Source organism: Carassius carassius, chromosome 38 (genome assembly GCF_963082965.1).
Source record: "Carassius carassius chromosome 38, fCarCar2.1, whole genome shotgun sequence".
Lineage (NCBI taxonomy): Eukaryota > Metazoa > Chordata > Actinopteri > Cypriniformes > Cyprinidae > Carassius > Carassius carassius.
The window spans coordinates 4,961,410-4,984,502 of NC_081792.1; the positions used below are offsets into that span (position 1 = coordinate 4,961,410).

Consider the following 23,093-nt stretch of genomic DNA (forward strand, 5'->3'; position numbering starts at 1 on the left):
ATTCAGTGGCGGTTTCTCCATTAGGGCTATTGGGCGACGCACCACCAAAGGGAAGAGAGGGATTTTTTTTTTCTTTTACATTCAACCACAGTGTTATGCTAGCTTTCACTATTCTAGACTGTTTGTGCTGCCTCTAAATAGTCCAATCAATGTCGAGTTGCGTTTTGTGTAGTACCGCCCCTTTTTGGGCGATTTCTGTCAAACTGAGAATTTGCCTTCGTCAGCTGAACTTGATCGACATCACGGCGAATGTTACCTCAGCGCAGATTAATTCTTTCGTGTCATTGAAAGAAATACCATTCATTCATCGTAGCAATAAGGATACATTGGCAATTAAAGAATTAGGACAACCAAGACCCAATTTAAACATCAAACAAGTATCTACAAAGGACGGGAAGTCATATAAATGAGGATTTTCGAGGAAGTGGTATGAGCGGAGAAAAAGGCTAATAGGCTGCGAAGTAGCTGACGCTATTCTGCTAATTTACAGCTGCATTTTGTTCCATCGCGAGAGCATCACGGACATCACATGGACAACTACAGGTGTCACTGAAATGCATAATCTCTCGGAGAAGATGAAAAAACACGAAAGAGCAAAGATGCAGATGGATAGTAGGGAGCAGTGTATGATAAGTGAGTAATTTAAGTAAGCAGTGTAATGTAAGTGAGGAATGTGAAATAAATGAGCAGTGTAATATAAGTGAGTTGTGTAAACAGTGATTTATGACTTCAGTTATTGAAATTGAAGTAAAAGGTTTTGGAAAAACTACATCCTGGCGTCAGTCTTCATTTACTGCTGAATTGGGTTAACATGCATATAGAAACATATGGAGAACAAGAGATTGATTCCTAATGTCAGTTTATTTTTAATTAATACTATAGTTGTTCAGTTCCCTTTACATCTTTAATTAGCCTTAATTTATCAATTGAATGGGTGACCTATCCTCATTAATCGAGCAAACATTTGCCCCTCCTCAGAGAATTGGCAGGAGCCGCTGTCCACATTGTTGGTGAGCATGATTGCACTCCCTTTATTTTATCAGTGTAGTTGTGCTGAGTAGTTGCTCCCTACAGCTATGTTCTGTATGTAAGAGCTGTTCTGTTAGTACTCCTCTCACTTTAGAAATGTCGTTGTGCTTGAGTACTCCACTCTCTAGAGCTATGTGCTGCAAGCTGCAAGGATTTCTATGAGCCATCCTGAGCGGAACTTTAGGTTTGAGGTTATTGCGTTCCCCTCGATTTGGAGGGTTGTTATGCCTTCTTGAGCCTCCCTTATAAGCTGATATTCAGGTTGAGCTTGGCAGTACTCCCTTCGCTTTAGAGGGTTGTTATTCTGAGTACGCTGCTCCCTGGGCAGTAACATTGAGCTTGGCATTGCTCACCTTGCTTCAGAGGGTTGCCTGTGAGTATGCTGCTCCCTAAAGCCTGTGTTATACTTTCCGCATGAGCAATCTGGATGCGTACATGGACATCGCAGACAAAGACTACCGGAAGTGTATGCTGATGGTCCGCTCCACAACAAACATGTGAACAAACAATTGCCCAGAATTATGGCACATTTGGATGTCAATATATTTTTTTATCAAATGATTGTACAGGTTCGAGTAGCAACAGGCTTCTTCATTCAGCCTGCACATGTGCAATTGGTGCTGTTGAAGCCTATTGACCGTGCGACACATGCTGTAGGTGGTAAGCATAAGAGCACTCCCCTGGCTTTAGAGAGTCGTTATGCTAAGTGCTGGCTCCCAAGAGCCATGCTCTGTATGTATGTTGACCATGTTAAGGATTCCTCTTGCTTTAAAAAGTTGTTATTCAGAGACTTCTGCTCCCTAAGAGCTCTGTGCTGTAGGTTGTTAGGCTCTCTGTGAGGCTCCCTGATATGCAGCCCTTAAAGTTAAGCTTGCAGTGCCACCCCTCACTCTAGGGGAACATTTGGTGAGTGCTTAACTCCTTGTGCCCTTTGAAAGATCCATGTTTATGGTAAGTGCACTCTGAACGCCTTGTGCACTTTCTAAACCCATGTTTATGTTAAGGGTTATGCGCTGCAGGCTTCATACCCTTTCTATGTGGCTCACCTTGGGTCCCACTCTAGGCATGTCATTACCATTGATTCCAACACGAGATGCTTCCCACATGGACTGGGGTGGGGTCTTAGATGGCTGTCCAGCTCAAGGGATATGGAGAGGTCATCAACTTGATTGGCACATCAGTTGCCCTGAATTGATGGCTGTTATTCTGCCCCTGAAGCACTTACATTAGCTATTAACCTTTATAGAGATATTCTGCCTCAGGCAGACAGGTAGTTGGCTACTCCATAGCTTACCTGGGTGATTAGGGGTAGGCATACGAGTCCTATATGAGATGACAGGCCAGGGTCTGGTTAAATGGTGAAACTAGACACCTGGCCATATCCCCTTAAAGAAATCAAATATTGTATATCTGATTCAAAGCCTTTTTGAGCTGTCCTCTGGGATCAAGCTCCCTTCTGCTCAGTCCTTAGCAGGCAAGTATTTTAGGGTATGTGGCTCGGGCTTTTGGCCGAACGGTATAGTGACACTGACAGCTGCTGATGCATCCGAGAGGCAACTCCAGTGGTGTCCCTGTGTAGTTGGTGCTTATTGCTTGCCTGAAGAAATATGGCGTGCACTCCCCTCGGCATAGCAGAGTGGGTATTTCATTCCACATAGCATCTGCTAGAGCAGCGCTTCTCAATTCCAGTCCTCGCAACCCCCTGCTCTGCACATTTTGTATGTTTCTCTTATCGCTTCAGACATTTTTTCTATTCGAACGTAAGTGCCCTGCAAAAAGTGGACATCACAGGATATTCCGCCATGATTCCAGTCTGAAGCGAATATATATGTTCCACTCAAAGTGCATTGAAGTGTGCGAGACGTGAATTTAAATTGTATTTATTTACTGAGGCATATGATGTCACACTTTTCTGTGTGTGAAGACGTTTCGCATCACAAAACCGGGAATGAATGGTAGGGAGCAATGAAGACTGTGTAAGGACCATGTCAATGGGAGCACAGTTCATGCACGGAGCTCACTTCTAACGAGCTGATTATCTGAATCAGGTGTGTTAACAAAGAAAAACCTAACAAGTGTGCAGAGAAGGGGGTCGCGAGGACTGGAATTGAGAACCTCTGCGCTAGAGGATGTCCTGTAAGTTTCCTTAAAAGGGAATATCTCACATTACACATGTAACCATGGTTCCCTGAGAGGGTATAGGATACTGCGTCCCTTCACCATAACTTGGGGATCCCTGCTTCATCTCCTTCAGCCGAAGAAGTGGATATGTTCCTCTGGAGTCTTTTTATACTATGCTCGCACTAGTTGTGATGTCATAGGCTTTTGCCGTCCAATATTCCACATAGCGTCTGCTAAAGGACACAGTGTCTTGTTCCCTATCAGGTAACCATTGTAACATATGCAACCTGAGACATTTTTTTAAGAACTTTATGATGTCATAGCTATTTTGCAGTCCCCAAAACAAGTCCATGTGTTTGAGTATGCAGTAGTGTTTTTGATTGCAGCACCTTCCTGTTCAGCTCCTCATTACCTGCTCTCAGCTGGAGAGAAAACAACACAAAGACTGAATAACTGCTGCCAGATGACACCGAATCAAACTGGTTAGGGAAAGTCTGAAGTCAGTCACAGCCAGTTCCTCTGTGAGAACACAATAAACTCATTCTTTCATAAGACATGGGCTCTCACAGCAGGAGAACTGAGCAAAGAAAGATGTGTGTATCTGTTTATTCTTCTGTTGCCACAAACACCATATGAATGAAGGATAATCATGAAAATTGCAAACTCTCAACCAAAATGCCTCAAAGAATGTTGGCTTCCTTGTGCTGAAGTGAAAAAGTTGTTCTGGCTGAAACTAAAATCAAAACCAGACTCACTATACACCCTTTAGTTTTATTTCCTCTTATTTTAGGCAGAAATGTGGTTTTGAACAATAGTGTTTATAGAGTCCCATCCTGTTCAGATATATTATCCATTTGTTTTTTTATTTTTTTGGTGGCAAATTTACAGACTAAATTCATAGTTTGCTGCTTACTTACAGTATATGGAGGACCCCAAAACGTAGTCATGTAGTATTTATCGATTGGTTTAATCCAGATAGATATGCTCCAGTATGCCAAATAGCATATTTTTTTCTCTATTTGTTATAGTAACATTTAAGGTGGTTTTCTTAATTTTTCTGATGAGTAACCTTTAATGTAATAAATGTCGTCATTAAGAGTTCTGCTAACTAAGAAAAACAGTTAAAATATCAACAAGGAATGTTGTTTGTCAAACATACTCATCTGAAAGAGTTTAAATATAAAACATTTTATATTTCATCAAATAATCATTAAACTGTTTTATTTTTGCATTTACATGTAATTTTTTTTTGTGTGGCTTTTTTATGTTAAATGTTTGCTGAACTTGTGGTTTTCATTACACTGGATATGAAATTAAAGCCAGATGTAAATTTAGCAAAAAAAAAAAAATCAGTTATTGCATCCTGCACTCTGTCTTTGAACTTTCTTCAGTAATGAATGAAGAAACAGACAATGAATCATTTGCCCCCCCCCCATTTTTCATGATTATTATGATCAGATATAAATGACTCATGACTAACACATGTATTTGATAATTGCATGTTAACATGGTGAAAACTAGAACACCACTCTACACAACAAGTTATTTGCATGTGGATGTGAAGCTTTTCTGCACATTTCCTCACACTTGCTCAAAGCTTATTTTGTGGAGAAATTACCTGTCACAAACCATTATTTTTTCATTATTACTTTGTCATCATAGTTGAAAAAATCGAGTCATAGTCCATACAATTCGTATGCTTTTTTCAAAATGTTCTATTTTGTGAATCACCAATAGAGAGAATCAATGGCATTTGGGATTAATCAGATGAATATACCACCCTGAAATTACAATTTGTATGTTCAATCAAAGTAAACTGCATCCATAATTGACAATATTGTTTTGTTTTTCATTTAGGTTTTTAAAACAAGTTTTAGTTTTTTGTTGGTACATGTCTAAATGATCGAAAATGTGAATATTTGGTTTCATTTTGGATTTTTCTGTCAGCTGAAATGCTGTTGACTAATAGTGTAATTTCAGTCAGAGTAAAACTGACTAAAATGATTAAATACAATAAATAAGGAAATCCATTGGGGAAGTAGTGGCCTAGTGGTTAGAGAGTTTGACTCCTAACCCTAAGGTAGTGGATTTGAATCTCGGGCCGCCTGAAGTGCCCTTGAGCAAGGCACTGAACCCCCGGGTGCTGGGTCTGTAGCTGCCCACTGCTCTGGGAGTGTGTTCACTTCTCACTGCTGTGTGTGTGTGTGTGCACTTGGATGGGTTAAATGCAAAGCACCAGTTCCGCGTATGGGTAACCATACTTGGCAAATGTCATGACTTTCACTTATTTATATATATATATATATATATATATATATATATATATATTTATTTATTTTTAAATGTTTTTTACCCTATTGTTTTTTTCTGCAGATGTTGGGTCAGTAGAAGGGTTGGCGTATCATCGGGCCTGGGACGCTTTATACTGGACCAGTTACACCACGTCCACCATCACCCGTCACAGTGTGGACCAGAGCCGCTGGGGGGCTTTTGACCGGGACACTGTAGTTACCATGTCAGGAGATGACCACCCACGGGCTTTCGTCCTGGATGAATGTCAGAAGTGAGATTTTCATTTTACAAAAAACTCATAGAAAGGGATGTCAGGTTGCTTTTGGGATGGTACTAGTAAAACATAAAGATCCTATTACACTCAATGTTTGTCATTGACTCACACTGCTCTGCTGTTCACCAGCTTGATGTTTTGGACCAACTGGAATGAGCAGTCACCTAGTATCATGCGCGCTCAGCTGTCTGGAGCCAATGTCTTGGTGATCATCGGCAGTGATGTCCGCACTCCCAATGGACTCGCCATCGACCATCGTGCCGAGAAGCTCTATTTCTCAGATGCAACGCTTGATAAGATTGAGCGCTGCGAGTATGATGGCTCCCACCGTTATGTAAGTTAGAACTCCATTTTGCTTAACTTGCACCATGACTCATTAAAATCCCAATGTATCCAGACCAGCCATAATTACGAAGTGCAGAAAGACATTTTATTTTATTTTGATAGCAAAAAACTTAGCTTTTACTGTAGGGACAAAAAATTACTTTTCCATTAAAGGTGACCTATTATGCCCCTCTTTACAAGATGTAAAATAAGTATCTGATGTTCCCAGAGTTTGTATCTGAGGTTTTAGCTTAAAATACCCCTCACATAATATTTTGCAGCTTTTTGAAATCGAAAGTTTTAGGGTATGAGCCAAAACGTGCCGTTTTTGTGTTTGTCCCTTTAAATGCAGCTGGTGCTTTTAATAAGCTGGTGATTCGGCCTACCTTTTCAGGGAGGGTGGAGCTTCAAGATCTCATGCTTTGGCATGCTGCCAACAACAAAACAGGACAATATCATGCAATCTGACTGTACAGTCCATAGTAAATGCACGTTTATAAATTACACAGATGGGGAGCATGGCATGATAAAAATAATGACATAGATGGTCATATGCATTTGAGTGCTGTCAAAACTTTTTAAGTCCCTCTTGTGATGATGAGTTTGTGAAATTTAAGCGGTCAACTTCATTGCTTTCATATGCAATGTTTAATGACCACATTCCTATTTATGATCATTATGGTATCACATGAAGGCACCGTCAGTGAAAACAGGCAAAGACAATGGTAGCTTTAGCAACAATAGCTTTACAGAGTGCCAAGAAGCTCTTTCAGAAAGGCAATTTGGAAAACTAAATATGACGTATGATACTGACTTTGTCTAGTCATTCGCACATAAAGCGTAGGTATCGATCCCTCTTTCAGAAGCAGAAACTCCAGCCCTGAACTGACACTTGTTTGTGAGGCAGTCAAATGTAAAAAGATTAGCACAAACATGTTGGACTATAATTTATTTATTTATTTCTGTGACATTTCCCTTCGAAAATTAAATTTAACCACCTTGTCGTCATGCCTCTTTAGTGCTGACATTGTATATCCAGCAGCTACAGAAAGAAAATAGTAATGGCAGAATGCTGCTTCTCACTCAGAGTGGGGTCTATGCTGATAGGGCAGAGATCCTCATAAATGTGCCGGACTATTTCCAAGGATGACATCAACATAGGGAGAAATCTAGAACCGCTCGTTTGGAGGGACTGTTTATGATTTACTGGGATTATAAAATGAGTGGATGGATTTTTACCATTATAGGCTGGTTGTTTTCACACACTGTGGCCACACAACTGTAGTCAAACACCTTATGACCCTAAAGTGATTTTTGCATAATATGGTCACCTTTAAGGGACAAAATTTGCCCCAGGAACTGATTTCCAGGGCATTTATTTCTCTACTTTTACTGTTGCAAAGGCACATTTTTAATATTAATAATTACCTTATTAAATTAATAATAATTACCTTAAATATAAATGTATCTCTGTAGTCTTGTTAGATCGAGTCTCCACATTAGATAAATAAGATCCAGCCCCAGATGCCAGATCCTGTCTGAAAGTTTCCATTTTGTCTGGTACCCAAAACTGTATTAACAGTCTCCTATCAGCCTAAAAGTTGCCTGAGAAAACCCAGAGAAGAGCAGAAGCAGAAACAGGAGACAGAGTAATGATGATAAAAAGAAGCAGAGTTTATTGAACAATCTTAATTTTGTGTGTTTCAATGCCCAGAATCTGTGTGACAGGCACAAAGTGCTATTATATCATTATTATATTATTTGCTTCACAACAACATCCCATAAAACCTTATATTTCCATAAACATTCCCTTTTATCTTATATTTGTAAAGACAAACATTTCATTTAACTCCACAATCATGAGATTAAACAATAATAGAAAAGCACTATAAGCAAAGAAAACAAATAAAAAATATAAAAATAATTATTGAATAAATAAATGAATGATTGAATGATAAATAATCAAATGATAAACTACATGAATGACTAATGATTATAAATTATTGTATGATTATAAAGAAATAAAACGATAAAATGCAGCTCAAATGGATGGTTGTTTTCTTGAAGCAAAACACACTGTGCATTTGAGGATCATTGTGGGAAATGGCTCGTCATATTCTGGCTGCACAGCAAATCAAGCTGTGAAAATGGAATTAAACATTTCCCATCACTGAAGTTGTCCATGACTTCAGTTTATTGTAAGTTTACACCAACTTCTGCAATCTGGCAAAAACTCCTGTTACAATTGTGAAAAAGTGAATCTCTTACCTCCATCGTATGATGACAGTCAGTCATATGATAGTTTTTAGTAACTAATCTGATTGCCTCTGAATGGCCATTGTATAAGTCAAAGTCAAAGTCACCTTTATTTATATAGCGCTTTAAACAAAATACATTGCGTCAAAGCAACTGAACAACATTCATTAGGAAAACAGTGTCAATAATGCAACATGATAGTTAAAGGCAGTTCATCATTGAATTCAGTGATGTCATCTCTGTTCAGTTAAATAGGGTCTGTGCATTTATTTGCAATCAAGTCAACGATATCGCTGTAGATGAAGTGACCCCAACTAAGCAAGCCAGAGGCGACAGCGGCAAGGAACCAAAACTCCATCGGTGACAGAATGGAGAAAAAAACCTTGGGCGAAACCAGGCTCAGTTGTATTGTGAACTATCGACACTTTTTTATTCAGATTTTGATTTCTCATAACTTGTGTGCTTTTCCTGGGGAGTGAACATTATAACACGTAATCATGCACACAAACCAAAGTTAGGATTTTTATTAAATAATAAATACATTTTCACCAAAACCCTATCGTATACCCCAGAACTCTTGGAATATACATGGGGTCATTATTGTCATTATTGATACTTGAGCATGTTTTTCTAAAATCTAAAAGCCTTTATATGGACAAGCACGAGTGGGACATTTTTTTTAATTTATCCTTTTGTGGTCTGAAATATAAAGAAAGACATATTAAATTAAACAAAAAAAAATGTAGTAAATTATAGTTTTGGGGTGAAAAGCTGTAATAGATTTAGTTTCATTGTGCAGAGGCATCTTGAGTTTAGGGGCATTTTAGTGGCATTTTTGCCCCGTTAATTTCCTAACCCGCTGTACAGTAAACATTGCATATATTCTGGTTAGCTGTGTTTTTGCTTATTTCTGTTTCATCTTTTCCCCTTCCAAGGGAAGAGAAAAAAATACTCACTGGTTCAACATGACTGAAACTTGACTAAAGCAAAAGTTTGATTGACTGATTTAGTCAAGTTCAGTGACAATAAATTGTAAAAAATCTATGAAAAATCTATATAAATGGTGACCATTTTAGTTTTGTGAATTTGTTAATTTAAACACTTTTTGCTGATTAAAACAGAATCCAGAAACATTAAAACTTAACATTAAGAAAAAAATGGAATTTGATCAAATAAATAAATAAAGCAGATTAAACAGGGCCCTGAATAGATGTCTTTCCCACCTACTGCATAATTACAGACAGAAAGTTTAGAAGAATAAGTTAATTTAGTCTCAAATGGAGATATCAAAATGGGAAATTTAATTTGATAATTTCTGCAAACCAAATGGTTACTTTCTATTTGTTTTGGCATCTGTAGGTGGTCCTAAAGAATGAGCCAGTGCATCCTTTTGGTTTGGCCGTGTACGGTGACCACATCTTCTGGACAGACTGGGTGCGCAGAGCCGTCCTCAGAGCCGACAAATATGTTGGAGGAGACATGAAGGTGTTAAGAGCTGATATTCCACAGCAGCCAATGGGGATCGTCGCTGTGGCCAACGATACGAATAGCTGTGAGTGAACGGCTGTAAGGGCGGTATGGTCAAGAGTACTCTAAATGAGCTGCGTGAGAGAGCAATTGCCTTACACTGTCCTGTCATCTCAACCATGTAATTATGTGCCAAAAGTAATCTGTGATTGTCACAGAACCGAGAAGAACTTTATAACGCTTGGGAATGACACAATCAATATCTTTCATCATGCTTATCGAAGTGTGATAGAAGCAATTCTCAAGCACTCAAACCCCTAAAGACAGCATCTCAGCCTGCTCTGAAGCCCCCATTTACTGTGCGCCAACCAAAATGTTTTAACCCAACCAAAACCGAATAAATAACCAAAAATGATGGGTTTTAAAAATGCTAAGGTATTTTTTGCTATTAAATGCTCTGTTTTATTTGGGAATATGAAGCAAAAGTTAAACCATGTATCCTTAAATGATCATATCCTGGAAAACAGGATTTTTTAAATAAATATTTGAGAACAGTGTTGACCATAAAATGACCATGAAAACTGAAGGATGACAAGAAACATTATTTAAGTGTATTCCTTAATTACACATTTTCAATTGCATTATTATTTATTTATTTTATTTTTTTCTTAATTTCATTCTCTGGAAGAAATTTATATACTCATTCAGCAAGAATGTGTTAAATTGACCGAAAGTGACAGTAAAGACAGTTAAAAAGATTACCGTTTCAAATATATGCTGTTCTTTTGAACTTTCCATTAATCAAAGAATCCTGAAAAAAAATGTTTGTAGTTTATATTTAATTCTTTATTAAACCAAGTCTTTATATATATATATATATATATATATATATATATATATATATATATATATATATATATATATATATATATATATATATATATATATATATATTTTTTTTTTTTTTTTTTTTTTTGAATAGTCATGAACTAATCAATTATGAATTATGTGTTGAATTACTAAATTATTTTAATGAGAGTCTGAATTAAGTACACCAGTTATCATCACTGCAATGCAAAAAAGCAATTTACTTTAATGCATAAAAAAATAGAACACTTTATTATATACATTTTAAGAGAATTAAATACATGGTGCAATTGTTCAACCATTTATGATGATTTAAATAAAATGTATTAAAGCAAAATATAATAATACATATTTAAAATCTCCCTACCTTTTTATTTATTTATTATTTTTGGCGCTTAAATGTGACCTTTTTTGGCCCTATAAGTAGACTTATGCAGCATGGCTGTTGTAAAGAGGAGTGTGACGAGTGGGGCGGGGCCGAGGGACTTGGGAGCGAGGCCGGTGGAGTGATTGGAGATGAGCTACACCTGTTCGACCCGCCGGTTTCGAGGCCCACGGAGATGGAAGGATATAAAACTGGATCGACGACAGTGAAGGACGAGAGAGGACCAGGCCTGGGCTTTTAGTTGTGTTTTGGTTTTATTTTGTGCGCACCAGTCGTCCGTGAGGGGCTGGTGCGCTGTTTTGTGTTTATTTTGTAATTAAAGTTTCATTTTGATTGTCCGCCGGTTCCCGCCTCCTTCTTCCCGATGACTAGGAAGTCTTTTATCATTACAGTGGCTGTCGTCGCTCCAGTTTTATATCCTTCCATCTCCTCCATGGGCCTCGAGACCGGCGGGTCGAACAGGTGTAGCTCATCTCCAATCACTCCACCGGCCTCGCTCCCATGTCCCTCGGCCCCGCCCCACTCGTCACAAGGAGGCAGTGGCGTTAGGATCCATGTGCAGTTTCATTAGTTCACAAGGCAGGTCATACAGGCATAAATCGGTAACTGGCGTCAGATACAGCAAAGACAGGGCAGAATCATAAAAAGAGTTGATTGATCAGGGTCGAGGCAGGCGGCAGACAAACAATAGCATAAATCCACAAGGCAGGAAGGGTGAGAACAGGTAGGCAGCAGCAGTCGTCAGTGGGTAAACAGTCCAGGTAATCAACAGATAATCAAACACAGGGAAAATGCTCAGAAATGTCTGCAAGGCAAAACAAGACTTCGCAATGAGAGCAGGGAAGGCACAGTTTAAATAGGCTGGAAGTTCTGACGGACCATGGGAATAATGGAGGTTGATAATGCAGGACACATTGGAAAGGAGTTTTGACCTGTTGCAGGTTTGCGGAGTGAATTCTGTGCATACTCAGCCCATATTAAGTAGCGGCGCTGATTATGATGGCAGTATGATCAGGGGAAACCAGGGAGTCCTTGATTGAGGCATTCCACCTGACCGTTCGTCTGTGGGTGAGACTGACATTGATGTTGAGTTGTCAGCAGAAAGCTAACCAGACGCAAGAGGTGAACTGAGGTCCCCGATAAGAGACCACGTCGTCAGGAAAGCCATAAAACCTGAACATGTAGTTGCAGAGGACCTCGGCTCTTTCAAGAGCTGTGGGTAGTTTAGGTAGAGGAATCAGCCAGCCCAGCAGGCCTTGGAAAAGTGATCTATAACTGTGAGAATGGTAGTGTGAACCTGTGAGGGAGGCAGATCTGTTACAAAGTCGATGGCTGTGTGGGACCAGGGGCGTTGTAGGAGACCAGCAGGCAGTTGATGAGGGGATTTGGTTATGTTGCATGTTGAACAGTCTCTGATGAAGGCGATTGTGTCTGCTAGCAGAGTGGGCCACCAGAAGCGATTATTTAATAACTGAAGTGTAGCTGCTATACCTGGGTTGTCCGGTGCTGGGAGTTAAGTGAACTAACTGAATGACTCTTTGTCGTAAGGCTCGCACTACATATGTGAGATTAGGTGGGGTTTCGGCTGGTGGTGGTTCGGTGCCTTCACCATCTGTGATCTCAATCATGATGTCCCATTGAGTGGGTGTGAGAATGATGGTTGATGGAATGATGGATTCCTGACTGGGAGACAGTGTGGATGATTCATAGAGGCAAGATAGGGCATCTTCCTTAGTGTTTTGAGAGCCTGAACAGTAGGTTATTGTGAAGTCGAATCTGATGAAGAACAGTGACCATCTTGCCCGTCTGTGATTGAGTCTTTTGGCTGATTTCAGATATTCCAGATTGCTGTGAATGGTGAGTACAGTGAAAGGGTGTATGGCTCCCTCGAGCCAGTGACACCATTCCTCAGAGGTGACCTTCATGGCAAGAAATTGGGGTGGGATTGAGTTTACGGGAATAAACTCTGTGCTGTAAAATAAATAAATTCAAGAAAGCATTGGAGTTCTTTTAAGGTGGCAGGTAGAGACCAGTTGACAATAGCTTGTGCCTTCTTGTCGTTCATGGCTACCCCTCCCAAACTGATCACATACCCGAGGAATGATACCGTTTACTGGTAAAACTCAAACTTTTCATTAAGCTGGTGTTTGATGAGACGTTGTAAGACCACCAGTTGTTTTTACTCCAGTTGTAAGAACACTGGAGTAAAAAAACCCTTACATTTTGAGGGTGAGCAATCAAACTTCTCGGGGGAACACCAAACGAGGGCTGGTGGTGGAGGTAGGAGAAGCCGGGGCTTGAGGTGGTGTATTCGGAGTTCGATTCCCTCAATGCCCTATGCCAGAGACTAATCACCTGCACAGTTTTTTTCCATTACCTGGCCTATTTAAACCGTGCCTTCCCTGCTCTCATTGTGAAGTCTTGTTTTGCCTTGCAGACATTTTCTTGCAGAGTGTTTTCCCTGTGTTTGATTATCTGTTGATTACCTGGACTGTTTACTCACTGACACTGCACACCACTGTGAGAACTACTGATTGAGTGTTTAAATCTGTGTGCTGTGAATAATAGTTTTCTGTAAATCTGTGTGAAAGTGGGTAGTGAATGTTAAGTGGGTTATTTGAGTCTGTTTGTGTGTTTCATGAAGGGCTGCATAACGAGTAGACATAATGCTTCTTGTGACTTCTCTGTGTCAAGAGCTTCTGGGGATGCTAAATTCCTCTCTCTCTGTGTGTGTGTGTTTGTGTGTGCATGCAGGTGAGTTCTCGCCCTGTCGGGTGAATAATGGAGGCTGTCAGGATTTGTGTCTTCTCACATCAGATGGAAGGGTCAACTGTAGCTGTCGTGGAGAGAGGAAACTGCTGGAGGATAACACCTGCATAGGTGAGAATCACAGGCTTCATATGTCACATAGAGTATTTTTATTAAAATAGAGTGTTGACAGTTAACAGACCATATTGAGATAAACAGAGCCTCAAAGCAGCATTATACAGAGGCAGCATAAATGTTCCTGCTCAAAAACAGTTACAATAGTAAGTAAACTAGATAAAAAAAAGTTTGTTAAGACAAACTTTAGGTTTGCTTGAGTAACTAACGTGTTTCTCATTATTAGCATGCTACTAGCATGTTGTTAGTACATTTTTAGCATGATTAGTATGTCCAAGGGTAGGTAAGTAGATGCATCAGTTTTCTGAGTCAGTGTCTGCTGCAGAGATGAAGTTGACAATGCTGACTCACCAGTGGACATAATCAGACAGTATTTGTTGATTGGTTAAATTTAAAGGAGAAATTTTAAGCTTTTCGTAGATATATTTCACACATCTGGGAGGCAAGTAGATGTTGCGCTCAGTTTCAGTTGATTTTTTGGTGCTGCGCTCCAGTCAAGACCAAGAAAGAAGAAATTTTATCCTGTTTGTTGACTTTGTTTTACAAAAGCACAACTTCACATTGATATTGTGAGTGTTCACAAATAAAAGTAGACCCTTGACAGTTGTTTTCTTTGTTATCAGGATAAAACCAATCGATCGCGTCAGCACCTGCATGTAACGCAGTAGTGTTCTAAAGCATCCACACTCCACACAAACACTTGGATATGCATCTAAAACACCCATTTATCTAGGGTAACGTTAGAGTGAGTGGTCCTGTAAAAATTTAGTTCTTCTTTTCTGTGGATAGCCAATATAATTTCAGTCAACTAAGCCTTCTTGTTTGACTGTTATGTAGTGGGGCAGCCCTACTTAAAAGTTTAGTAAATCTTTGAAACACAAATGAAGATACCTTTGAGAGTTCTCTACCTCTATTACAAGTTCTTTCCACCATAAGTTTTGAGCTTCAAAATGTTCACACAATCACTTTATAAGATTTGTAATTTGGGCTTTTTTTTAATTTGTTGTTTTTGGCGGCCTGTTTTCATTCTAGTGTTAGTCTAGTATTTCTGTGAAGATGTCATTTTAGTTTTTATTAGTTTTAGTCACGTTCATAATCTTTTTTTTTATTTGATCTTTTTATCTCTTATTTTAGTCAGAATTATCCTTGACTATTTTCGTCTGATGACATTTAGTCTAGTTTTAGTCAATGAAAATTGTATTTTAGTCTCTTTTTAGTGATGCAATTCTATTTAACCCAATCAATATAGTATAAGTACTTAGTAGTATAGACGCACCCAAAATTTTCTTTTAGCCAATTCCATTTCAAACAAGGTTATCTTATTATATTATTTTTACCTTATAGACTCAAGAATACATCCATTCCAGACACGGAAGACACTCTGATTTTAATTTGAACATTTATTTTACCAACCAAACATGTTAGAAATACACACATCGGCCCCTTTCTCTGTGTCAGACTTAACTTTGTTGTCATCTTCTAAATAATGGTGGGGCTTGTCTTGAGGAAGTGACGTCGCCTGCATCTGCGCAGTGCGACCTGAGGCATCCCCTGAAGTGAGACACAGGAAACAGAAATACTGCAAAATAATAATAATGATAAATACATTATAACATTTCATTTCGTCTCGTTTTGGTCAACAAAAATGAAGAGACATTTTGCATAGTTTTTATTTTGTAAACCAGATCTAGTCTCGTTTTTATTCGTCAACAATATTGCATTATACATTTAATTATAGTCATCGTCACATGACCAGCCTTTACGTTGCATCTTGTCTCATTTTTTGATAAAGGTTCATTGACGACGATATTTAGTCATTATTTTCATTGATGAAAGCAGCACTATTCAAATCTAATCAATTATTCACCAAAAACAATATATCAGTGGACCAGGGTGGTCACTGTTTTTGGATAAAACATCAGTACAATACATAAGGCAGTTGAGATCGACATGCTTGTATTCCATGTTTGAAGGATATTAGTTAACATCTTGTGTCTCTCAGCTCAGAACACGTCTTGCAGCAGTATGGATGACTTTGAGTGTGGGAATGGAGACTGCATCAAATACACACTCACCTGTGACGGCATGGCCCACTGCAAAGACAAGTCAGACGAGAAACAGTCCTACTGCAGTGAGTGTGTGTGTGTGATATTCTGGAGGTGGTTATGAAGGCCTGCCACTCTAATGGTCTGTATTTGTATTTGTATTCAGCTAATCGTGTGTGTAAGAAGGGCTATAAGCGCTGTGTGAATGGACGCTGTGTCGGCCACAGTTCCTGGTGTAATAGCCGAGATGATTGCGGAGATAACTCGGATGAACTCTTCTGTAATGGTAAGACCAATTATTCATACACATCATATACTGAACATCTGTAATGCTGCAGCCAAAACTTCAAATCCATTGCGTTCTATAGCTTTCAAACTTTCTGATGTAATAGTTTTGTTTTCCCCTTCCCGCTTTATTATAGTGCTGGTGTTTTTGTCTTTTGAATTGAATTATTATTTTTTTCAGCTGGTGCTGGTGTTAGACCTGCTATAAAATGAAACAAAAAGATGATACTTTATGTGTGAACCGTCATATTTTGCCCCGAAATCAAAGGAAATGTTGAAATTATAATGGTTTTGAATACAGTTTTGAATATTGCAGATTAGAATATTGTTTGACTAATCTGATGCAGATAAATGTTTTGCAGCAGCTGCCCAGAGAATTTATAAGCAACATACAGTATTTTTCATTGTGTTGATTGATTGAATGAATGAATGAATTTAAATAAAAAGTATTTCAGTAATTATTTGGAGAAAAGAATGAAATCACTATTGAGCACATTTACATGCACGTTCTTAAGACAATTATGCTTAATAAGCTGCAAATGCATTTGGCCATGTTAACACTATAAGGTCATAAACGGTGAAAGCATAAACTGGTCACAACAGGTAGTTTTTTGCCTCCTACTCTTACGATTACCTCTTATGATTTTGCACGGCATGTAAACGTGAACAGGGGAAAACTGGTTATTTTAATAAAATGATATTTGTGAGTCATCAGATTACTGATGTGCATGTAAATGTGCTCAATGAGAACAAGTGGAATCCTAAAAAATATGTCTCCTTCATTATTTATTGTATTACTATTATTTGATTATTGACTTTGTGCATGTGTGGACTTTTTGTTTGCGTGTTCCAGCAACCCTGTGCACAGCGGATCAGTTTCAGTGCAGAGATGGATCATGTGTGTCAAACTCCAGTCGTTGTAACCAGGTGCTGGACTGTGAGGATGCCAGTGATGAAATGAACTGCTGTAAGTTTATTCATTCATTTATTTATTTACATGTAGATTAATAATAATATTCAGAATCTTGCTTAAAGTTCAGACTTGGATTAGTAAATGTACCGGTGACACTCGAAAAGAGGGTTATACATTAGATTAGGGAACACATATTCACTACTGACTAAGAGTTTTCATCAATAAATTCCTATTTTGCTGCTTATTAATAGCAAGGCAGTTGTTAAGTTTAGGTATAGGTAGGGTTAAGGGATCTAACCCTAGGCACAACTCTTCTGCTGTGGACGTATTTTGAAGGCACTGGTTGCATTAGCATTGGTAGCAGAGATTTGCACCCCATTGTTTTAGTACATTATAAAACAGTATGCAATAAAAACCATACCACTATACCCAATAAACACTTTATTATTGAATACCCATGAGGCACTTTTTGAATATTTCCTTTATTTTTATTGAAAATACATGCCTTTCCAATCTGATATGTGATATGAAAAGGGAGAAGAATGTGAGTTCAAAAAGGATTCGAACTCAGGCCAATCACGTCAAAAGATTTGCTTTGTAGGACTATACATTATTTGGATAATTAGTCAAAAATGTTAAGTATGTTGCATAGACCCAAATAAAAATAATAATCTGATATTTTATATGAATATATTTTATGTCCAATTTTAATGTGTTACTTTCAGTAAAAGTGTGGTTATTTTATTGGCTTGTGTTTTTTAAATTCAGTATCATTAAAATTGAGATAAACTAAAAAGTCTTACAACGTTCGTTGGTGCTCCTTGTGCTGACATTTTATCTCCAGCAGCTACAGCAAGAAAACAGTAATGGCGGACTGCTGCTTCTCGCTCAGGGCAGGGTCTATGCTAATAGGGCAGAGAGCGTCACAAATAGGTGTGACTTTTATATAATAGGGTATATCTGGAACTGCTCATTTGGAGAGTCTGTTTATGATTTAAGGGGATTATTAAAAAAAATAGTGGATGAATTATTACCACTATAGGCTGGGTTTGCATTCTATGGCACCTTTAAATAACCTCTCTACATTTGAGGTTATTAGACTCTCTATATTTGGCACTTTCTTTCTTTTTTTGGCAATATAGAGCAAATCAGAAATACTGTTCTTTAATGTAAGTCACTTAATATTAACTTTCTTGTTTTTGAATTGCATAAAATCAATATCACATCTGTAATTGTGCTCTTCTTCCTTGATTGATATTGCCTAACTATATAATTATTATCATAAATACAGAAAAACAAAAGCTCATACAGACAAACCTCACTGGCACTGTGGTGGGAGAACTGCTGGAAGCCCTGGTTTTCAAAGACTGAGAACAATTTATTTTAAGATGAGCTTTCAAGGCTAGATGTTCCTTTGAAGCCAAGAGAAGTTTTGTCACAGGAAACAAAATTACACTGTGATGTTACACCCTTTTCCAAATTTGCAAGTAAAACTGTCTTTGTATTTCAATGACAGAAGCATTACGTGCTTGGCTTTCTGATTTTCTCCTGCATTTCTGTGAGTCCTGACCAGCATTTGAACTCTTCATGCTTGTAAAGAGTCAGTAACTGTAACTGTAATTTGATTACCACCCATTTATAATGTAACTATAAGGAAATACTGGTACACATAGTTAATGTTTTAAATACGTAACGTCACAGTTTGGACTTTGTTTTCTTCATGCTCCGTTCCTTGCATTGAGTTAATTGTGTCATTCTTTTCAGGTGTGTGTAATTAATTATCCTTGTTTGCTATGTGTTTGTCCACTCTCGTCAACATCTAAAAGTACAAGTTTATCCATAACCGAAATACACATGGTAGCAAGAGATTTCTTGAATGTTGTGCATACTGTTCTGTTGTTTCTTAAGCATTTGTGTTATGTCTTGTTTTTCAGCCATCTCTGATTGTTCCAGTTATTTCCGTCTGGGTGTGAAAGGCTTCACCTATCAGCGGTGTGAGTTCACTACGCTGTGTTATGCTCCATCATGGGTCTGTGATGGCGCAAATGACTGTGGAGACTATTCAGATGAGAGAAACTGCCCAGGTGAACACAAGCGTACTTCAGCGGGGCGCTGCATTTTAGACCCTGTGAAATGGGTGTCTTTCCTGGTCCCTTTTTTTCTGTCTTCTCCTTTTCAAGCAATGAAATAAAAATCTTTATTAAAAAAAAGTCACATTGTTATTGAAATCTCTGAACTTTAGGTTATTGGAAAATCTGAGCACAGTTTAAGTTGCTTATTGAAATCTCCTCTGAAACTCTAGAAAAGACATGTATTTCTGAGTATCTCCATGTAATCTCATCACTGGTTATTAAGCAGGTCTTATTTGTTATTGTTATTTTTTCTCTTCATTATTTTTTATGGAAAGCCATTTTCTTTGCAATCAACAGATGTTGAAGAACAGAAATAAATTACACACACACACATATATATATATATATATATATATATATATATATATAAATACACTTAAAGAAGGAAAATATCACATGCAACCTCTAATTCTACTCTGTTTCTTTTCACTTATCAGATAAGAAAAAGAGAAAGTGTCCGTCAAACTTCTTTGCTTGTCCCAACGGTCGCTGTATCCCCATGAGCTGGACCTGTGACAAGGAGAACGACTGTGACAGCGGAGATGACGAGGCACACTGCGGTGAGTTACATACGTGTGTGTGTGTGTGTGTGTGTGTGTCTGTATTTCTGTCATCATGGAGACTTTCTATTGACTGCTGCTGTGCTTATACTGTCCCCTAACACTACACTACTGGCATTTTCATTATTTATCATTTATCAAGACATTATTAATAAATATATAGTATGTTTATTAAGCGGCTTTCTGCATGGACAGTTGGCTACTCCTTAAAATTGGTATTCAATGTGGTTGATTTCATTGATTTTATATAAAGCTGAACATTATTTATTAATGGAAAAACAGCATAAAGTGACTGAAATTGTAATTGTATTAATTCAAAACAGCATCAAATAGTAGATTTTACACATTTTAATAGTACAACAGTCAGATTCAGACAAAAGGAAAACCAGAATCCAAATGCATGAAGTATAATAATAATAAGTATTAACTACAGAAGGGACTTTTGCCTCAAACTCCTTATTTGCGGATTATGATTAGTTAGTAAGGTAGTTCTTTAGTTTAGGTATGTATGTGTAGGTTAAGGGATCTAAAATCTGGTTATACAGAATACAGAATTAATATGTGCTTTCTAAGTGCTAATAAACAGCAAACAGTCAGTAATATGCATGCTAATAAGCAACTAGATAATAGTGAGAACTGGTCCTTAAACTAAAGTGTTAAAAACGTATTCTTTATTAATACTATGATTATTACTATTTTTAAACAGAAACTGAACTGAATACAAATGAAGAGTAAACATGAAGCCAACATTACAGAACAAAACAAAAAAACTTCTTGTAATGTATTCTGTGTCTTTGTGCTTTTGTTTCGTAACACCAAAGGCATTTATACAAATGTATTCATTTTCCCAAATGAGGTTTTGTCAGGTTTATATAACTTTAGGGGGAAATATTGTTCTCAGCTTTGCACAGTTCATTTGAGGTCAGTCTTTTAAGTGTGTTCTTTCTGCGAAGAGTCTTTTGAATAATGAACTAACAGATGGCTAAATGATTCTGCTCAGATAAGTTCTGCTCAGCGACGCAGTTTGAGTGTGGGAATCACCGCTGTATTTCCAGCAGCTGGGTGTGTGACGGGGCGGACGACTGTGGAGATGGAACAGATGAGGACAGCAGATGCAGTGAGTGCTGATCCTTAAAAACAGAGTCAAAGAGGACATCCTAAAGTGTGACTGATGATTCACAAAGAATAAGACCACAGACATTTATCAACATAATGAATTGCTGAATCATGTGTGTTTTTATCTCAGAAAACAAAACGTGCAGTGCAGATGCATTCCACTGTCCAGACTCACACAAGTGTGTCCCGCAGCGCTGGGTGTGTGACGGAGACAGAGACTGTCCGGATGGAGCCGACGAGAGCTTGAAGGCCGGCTGTGGTGAGCGCTCGAAGACAACATTTGTTTTGGTGCAAATCCTGTGCAAATGACTCAGTTAACATGTCTGTGTTTATTATTGTTTCTCTTCCGCTCAGTGTTCAATAACACGTGTAAGGCGGGAGAGTTCATGTGCCAGAACAGACAGTGTATCCCCAAACACTTCGTGTGTGACCACGACAACGACTGCGGAGACGGCTCTGATGAGTCTCTGGAGTGCGGTATGTTCACAGTTACTCCAAACAAACATGATTATGAGGGATTATCTCATATTTACCAAATAATGAGAAGAATTATGGCAAATGATTTGTGAGATGTCAATACTTGACTCTCACTTGAATTAAGTACAGAAGAATTAGAATCATTCAGAGTATGTGTATAAATAGATTCTCTCTAACTGCATATGATTCAATGAGTTGTAATTATAAAGTATAGCATATTTTCCATACAGTATTTTACCTTCTGTAAAGTATGATCACACTAGACATACACAAGGGAAGTGAGAAGGGAAATAAAAAAGAAGCCCTAGACGGTGACATAATTTTGTCCTGGTAGATTATCTTTAGCTAAAACTAAAACCGTTAAAGGGTTAGTTCACCCAAAAATCAAAATTATGTCATTTATAAATCCCCTTCATGTCGTTCCAAACCCGTAAGACCTCCGTTTATCTTCAGAACACAGTTTAAGATATTTTAGATTTAGTCCGAGAGCTCTCAGTCCCTCCATTGAAGCTGTGTGTATGGTATACTGTCCATGTCCAGAAAGGTAAGAAAAACATCATCAAAGTATTCCATGTGACATCAGAGGCTCAGTTAGAATATTTTGAAGCATCGAAAATACATTTTGGTATTTTAAATAACAAAAACTATGACTTTATTCAGCATTGTCTTCTCTTCTCTTGTGAGTGCGCTCACATCACTGCAGTGACGCTGCTGATGTGTTATCTTTGTTATTTGGAGCGCTAGAAAACACGTCAGCAGCGTCGTGAACGCGCTCACAACAGACCCAGAAGAGGAGACAATGCTGAATAAAGTCATAGTTTTTGCTATTTTTGGACCAAAATGTTTTTTCGATGCTTCAAAATATTCTAACTGACCCTCTGATGTCACATGGACTACTTTGATGATGTTTTTCTTACCTTTCTGTACATGGACAGTAGACCGTACACACAGCTTCAATGGAGGGACTGAGAGCTCTCGGACTAAATCTAAAATATCTTAAACTGTGTTCTGAAGATAAACGGAGGTCTCACGGGTTTGGAACGACATGAAGGGGATTTATAAATGACATAATTTTAATATCTGGGTGAACTAACCCTTTAAATAAAATAAACATTACCTGAATTGATATATATATATATTATTATATATAATATATTATTGATATATTATATATATATAAATAACATTTTATTGAACTAATCATGTTGACAAAGCAGAATTTCTAATTTTTATTAAAAGTCGAAGTACTAAAATTACTAAAAGTAATAAATAGAAGTTAATAAATACTATATAGACATATTAAAAATAATAATAAAATGAAAATTTTAATTTTAAGAATAATAAAAAAATCAAAAACAAAGTTACTAAAACTAAAATTAAAGAAAAATTCAAAATATTAACAAAACCTATAATAGTACAGTACATCAAAATAACACTGACTTTTGTTCATATGTGTTGCTGTGTCTAAATTTATTTTGCTCACCTTAAGGACATTATTGTTCAAACTAAATTAAACAAAGTAAGGGATAATCCATGGTTACCTGTGCATTTAATGGATTTAATTCACACCTGCCAGCCAATTAGAATCAAGTGTTCAGACATAACATGGTATAAGAGAAAATAAAACTTCAGGGAAGCTATTTTACTATTTTGATACCCATCACTAC

General features: G+C 37.7%; 1 protein-coding gene across 6 annotated transcripts in view; it reads left to right on the forward strand.

Annotated features, from left to right (window-relative positions):
• The window catches only part of LOC132119172 (low-density lipoprotein receptor-related protein 1-like), a 182,483-nt gene that overhangs the window by 108,044 nt on the left and 51,346 nt on the right, over nt 1-23,093 (forward strand). For all 6 annotated transcript variants that reach the window (XM_059528940.1, XM_059528944.1, XM_059528941.1 and 3 more), the window contains exons 42-53: nt 5,524-5,713; nt 5,846-6,050; nt 9,656-9,848; nt 13,770-13,895; nt 15,901-16,029; nt 16,110-16,229; nt 17,082-17,195; nt 19,076-19,225; nt 19,711-19,833; nt 20,834-20,950; nt 21,080-21,208; nt 21,304-21,426. In XM_059528940.1, the coding sequence (XP_059384923.1) occupies nt 5,524-5,713; nt 5,846-6,050; nt 9,656-9,848; nt 13,770-13,895; nt 15,901-16,029; nt 16,110-16,229; nt 17,082-17,195; nt 19,076-19,225; nt 19,711-19,833; nt 20,834-20,950; nt 21,080-21,208; nt 21,304-21,426 (1,719 nt within the window). The remainder of the gene's footprint in view (nt 1-5,523; nt 5,714-5,845; nt 6,051-9,655; nt 9,849-13,769; nt 13,896-15,900; nt 16,030-16,109; nt 16,230-17,081; nt 17,196-19,075; nt 19,226-19,710; nt 19,834-20,833; nt 20,951-21,079; nt 21,209-21,303; nt 21,427-23,093) is intronic.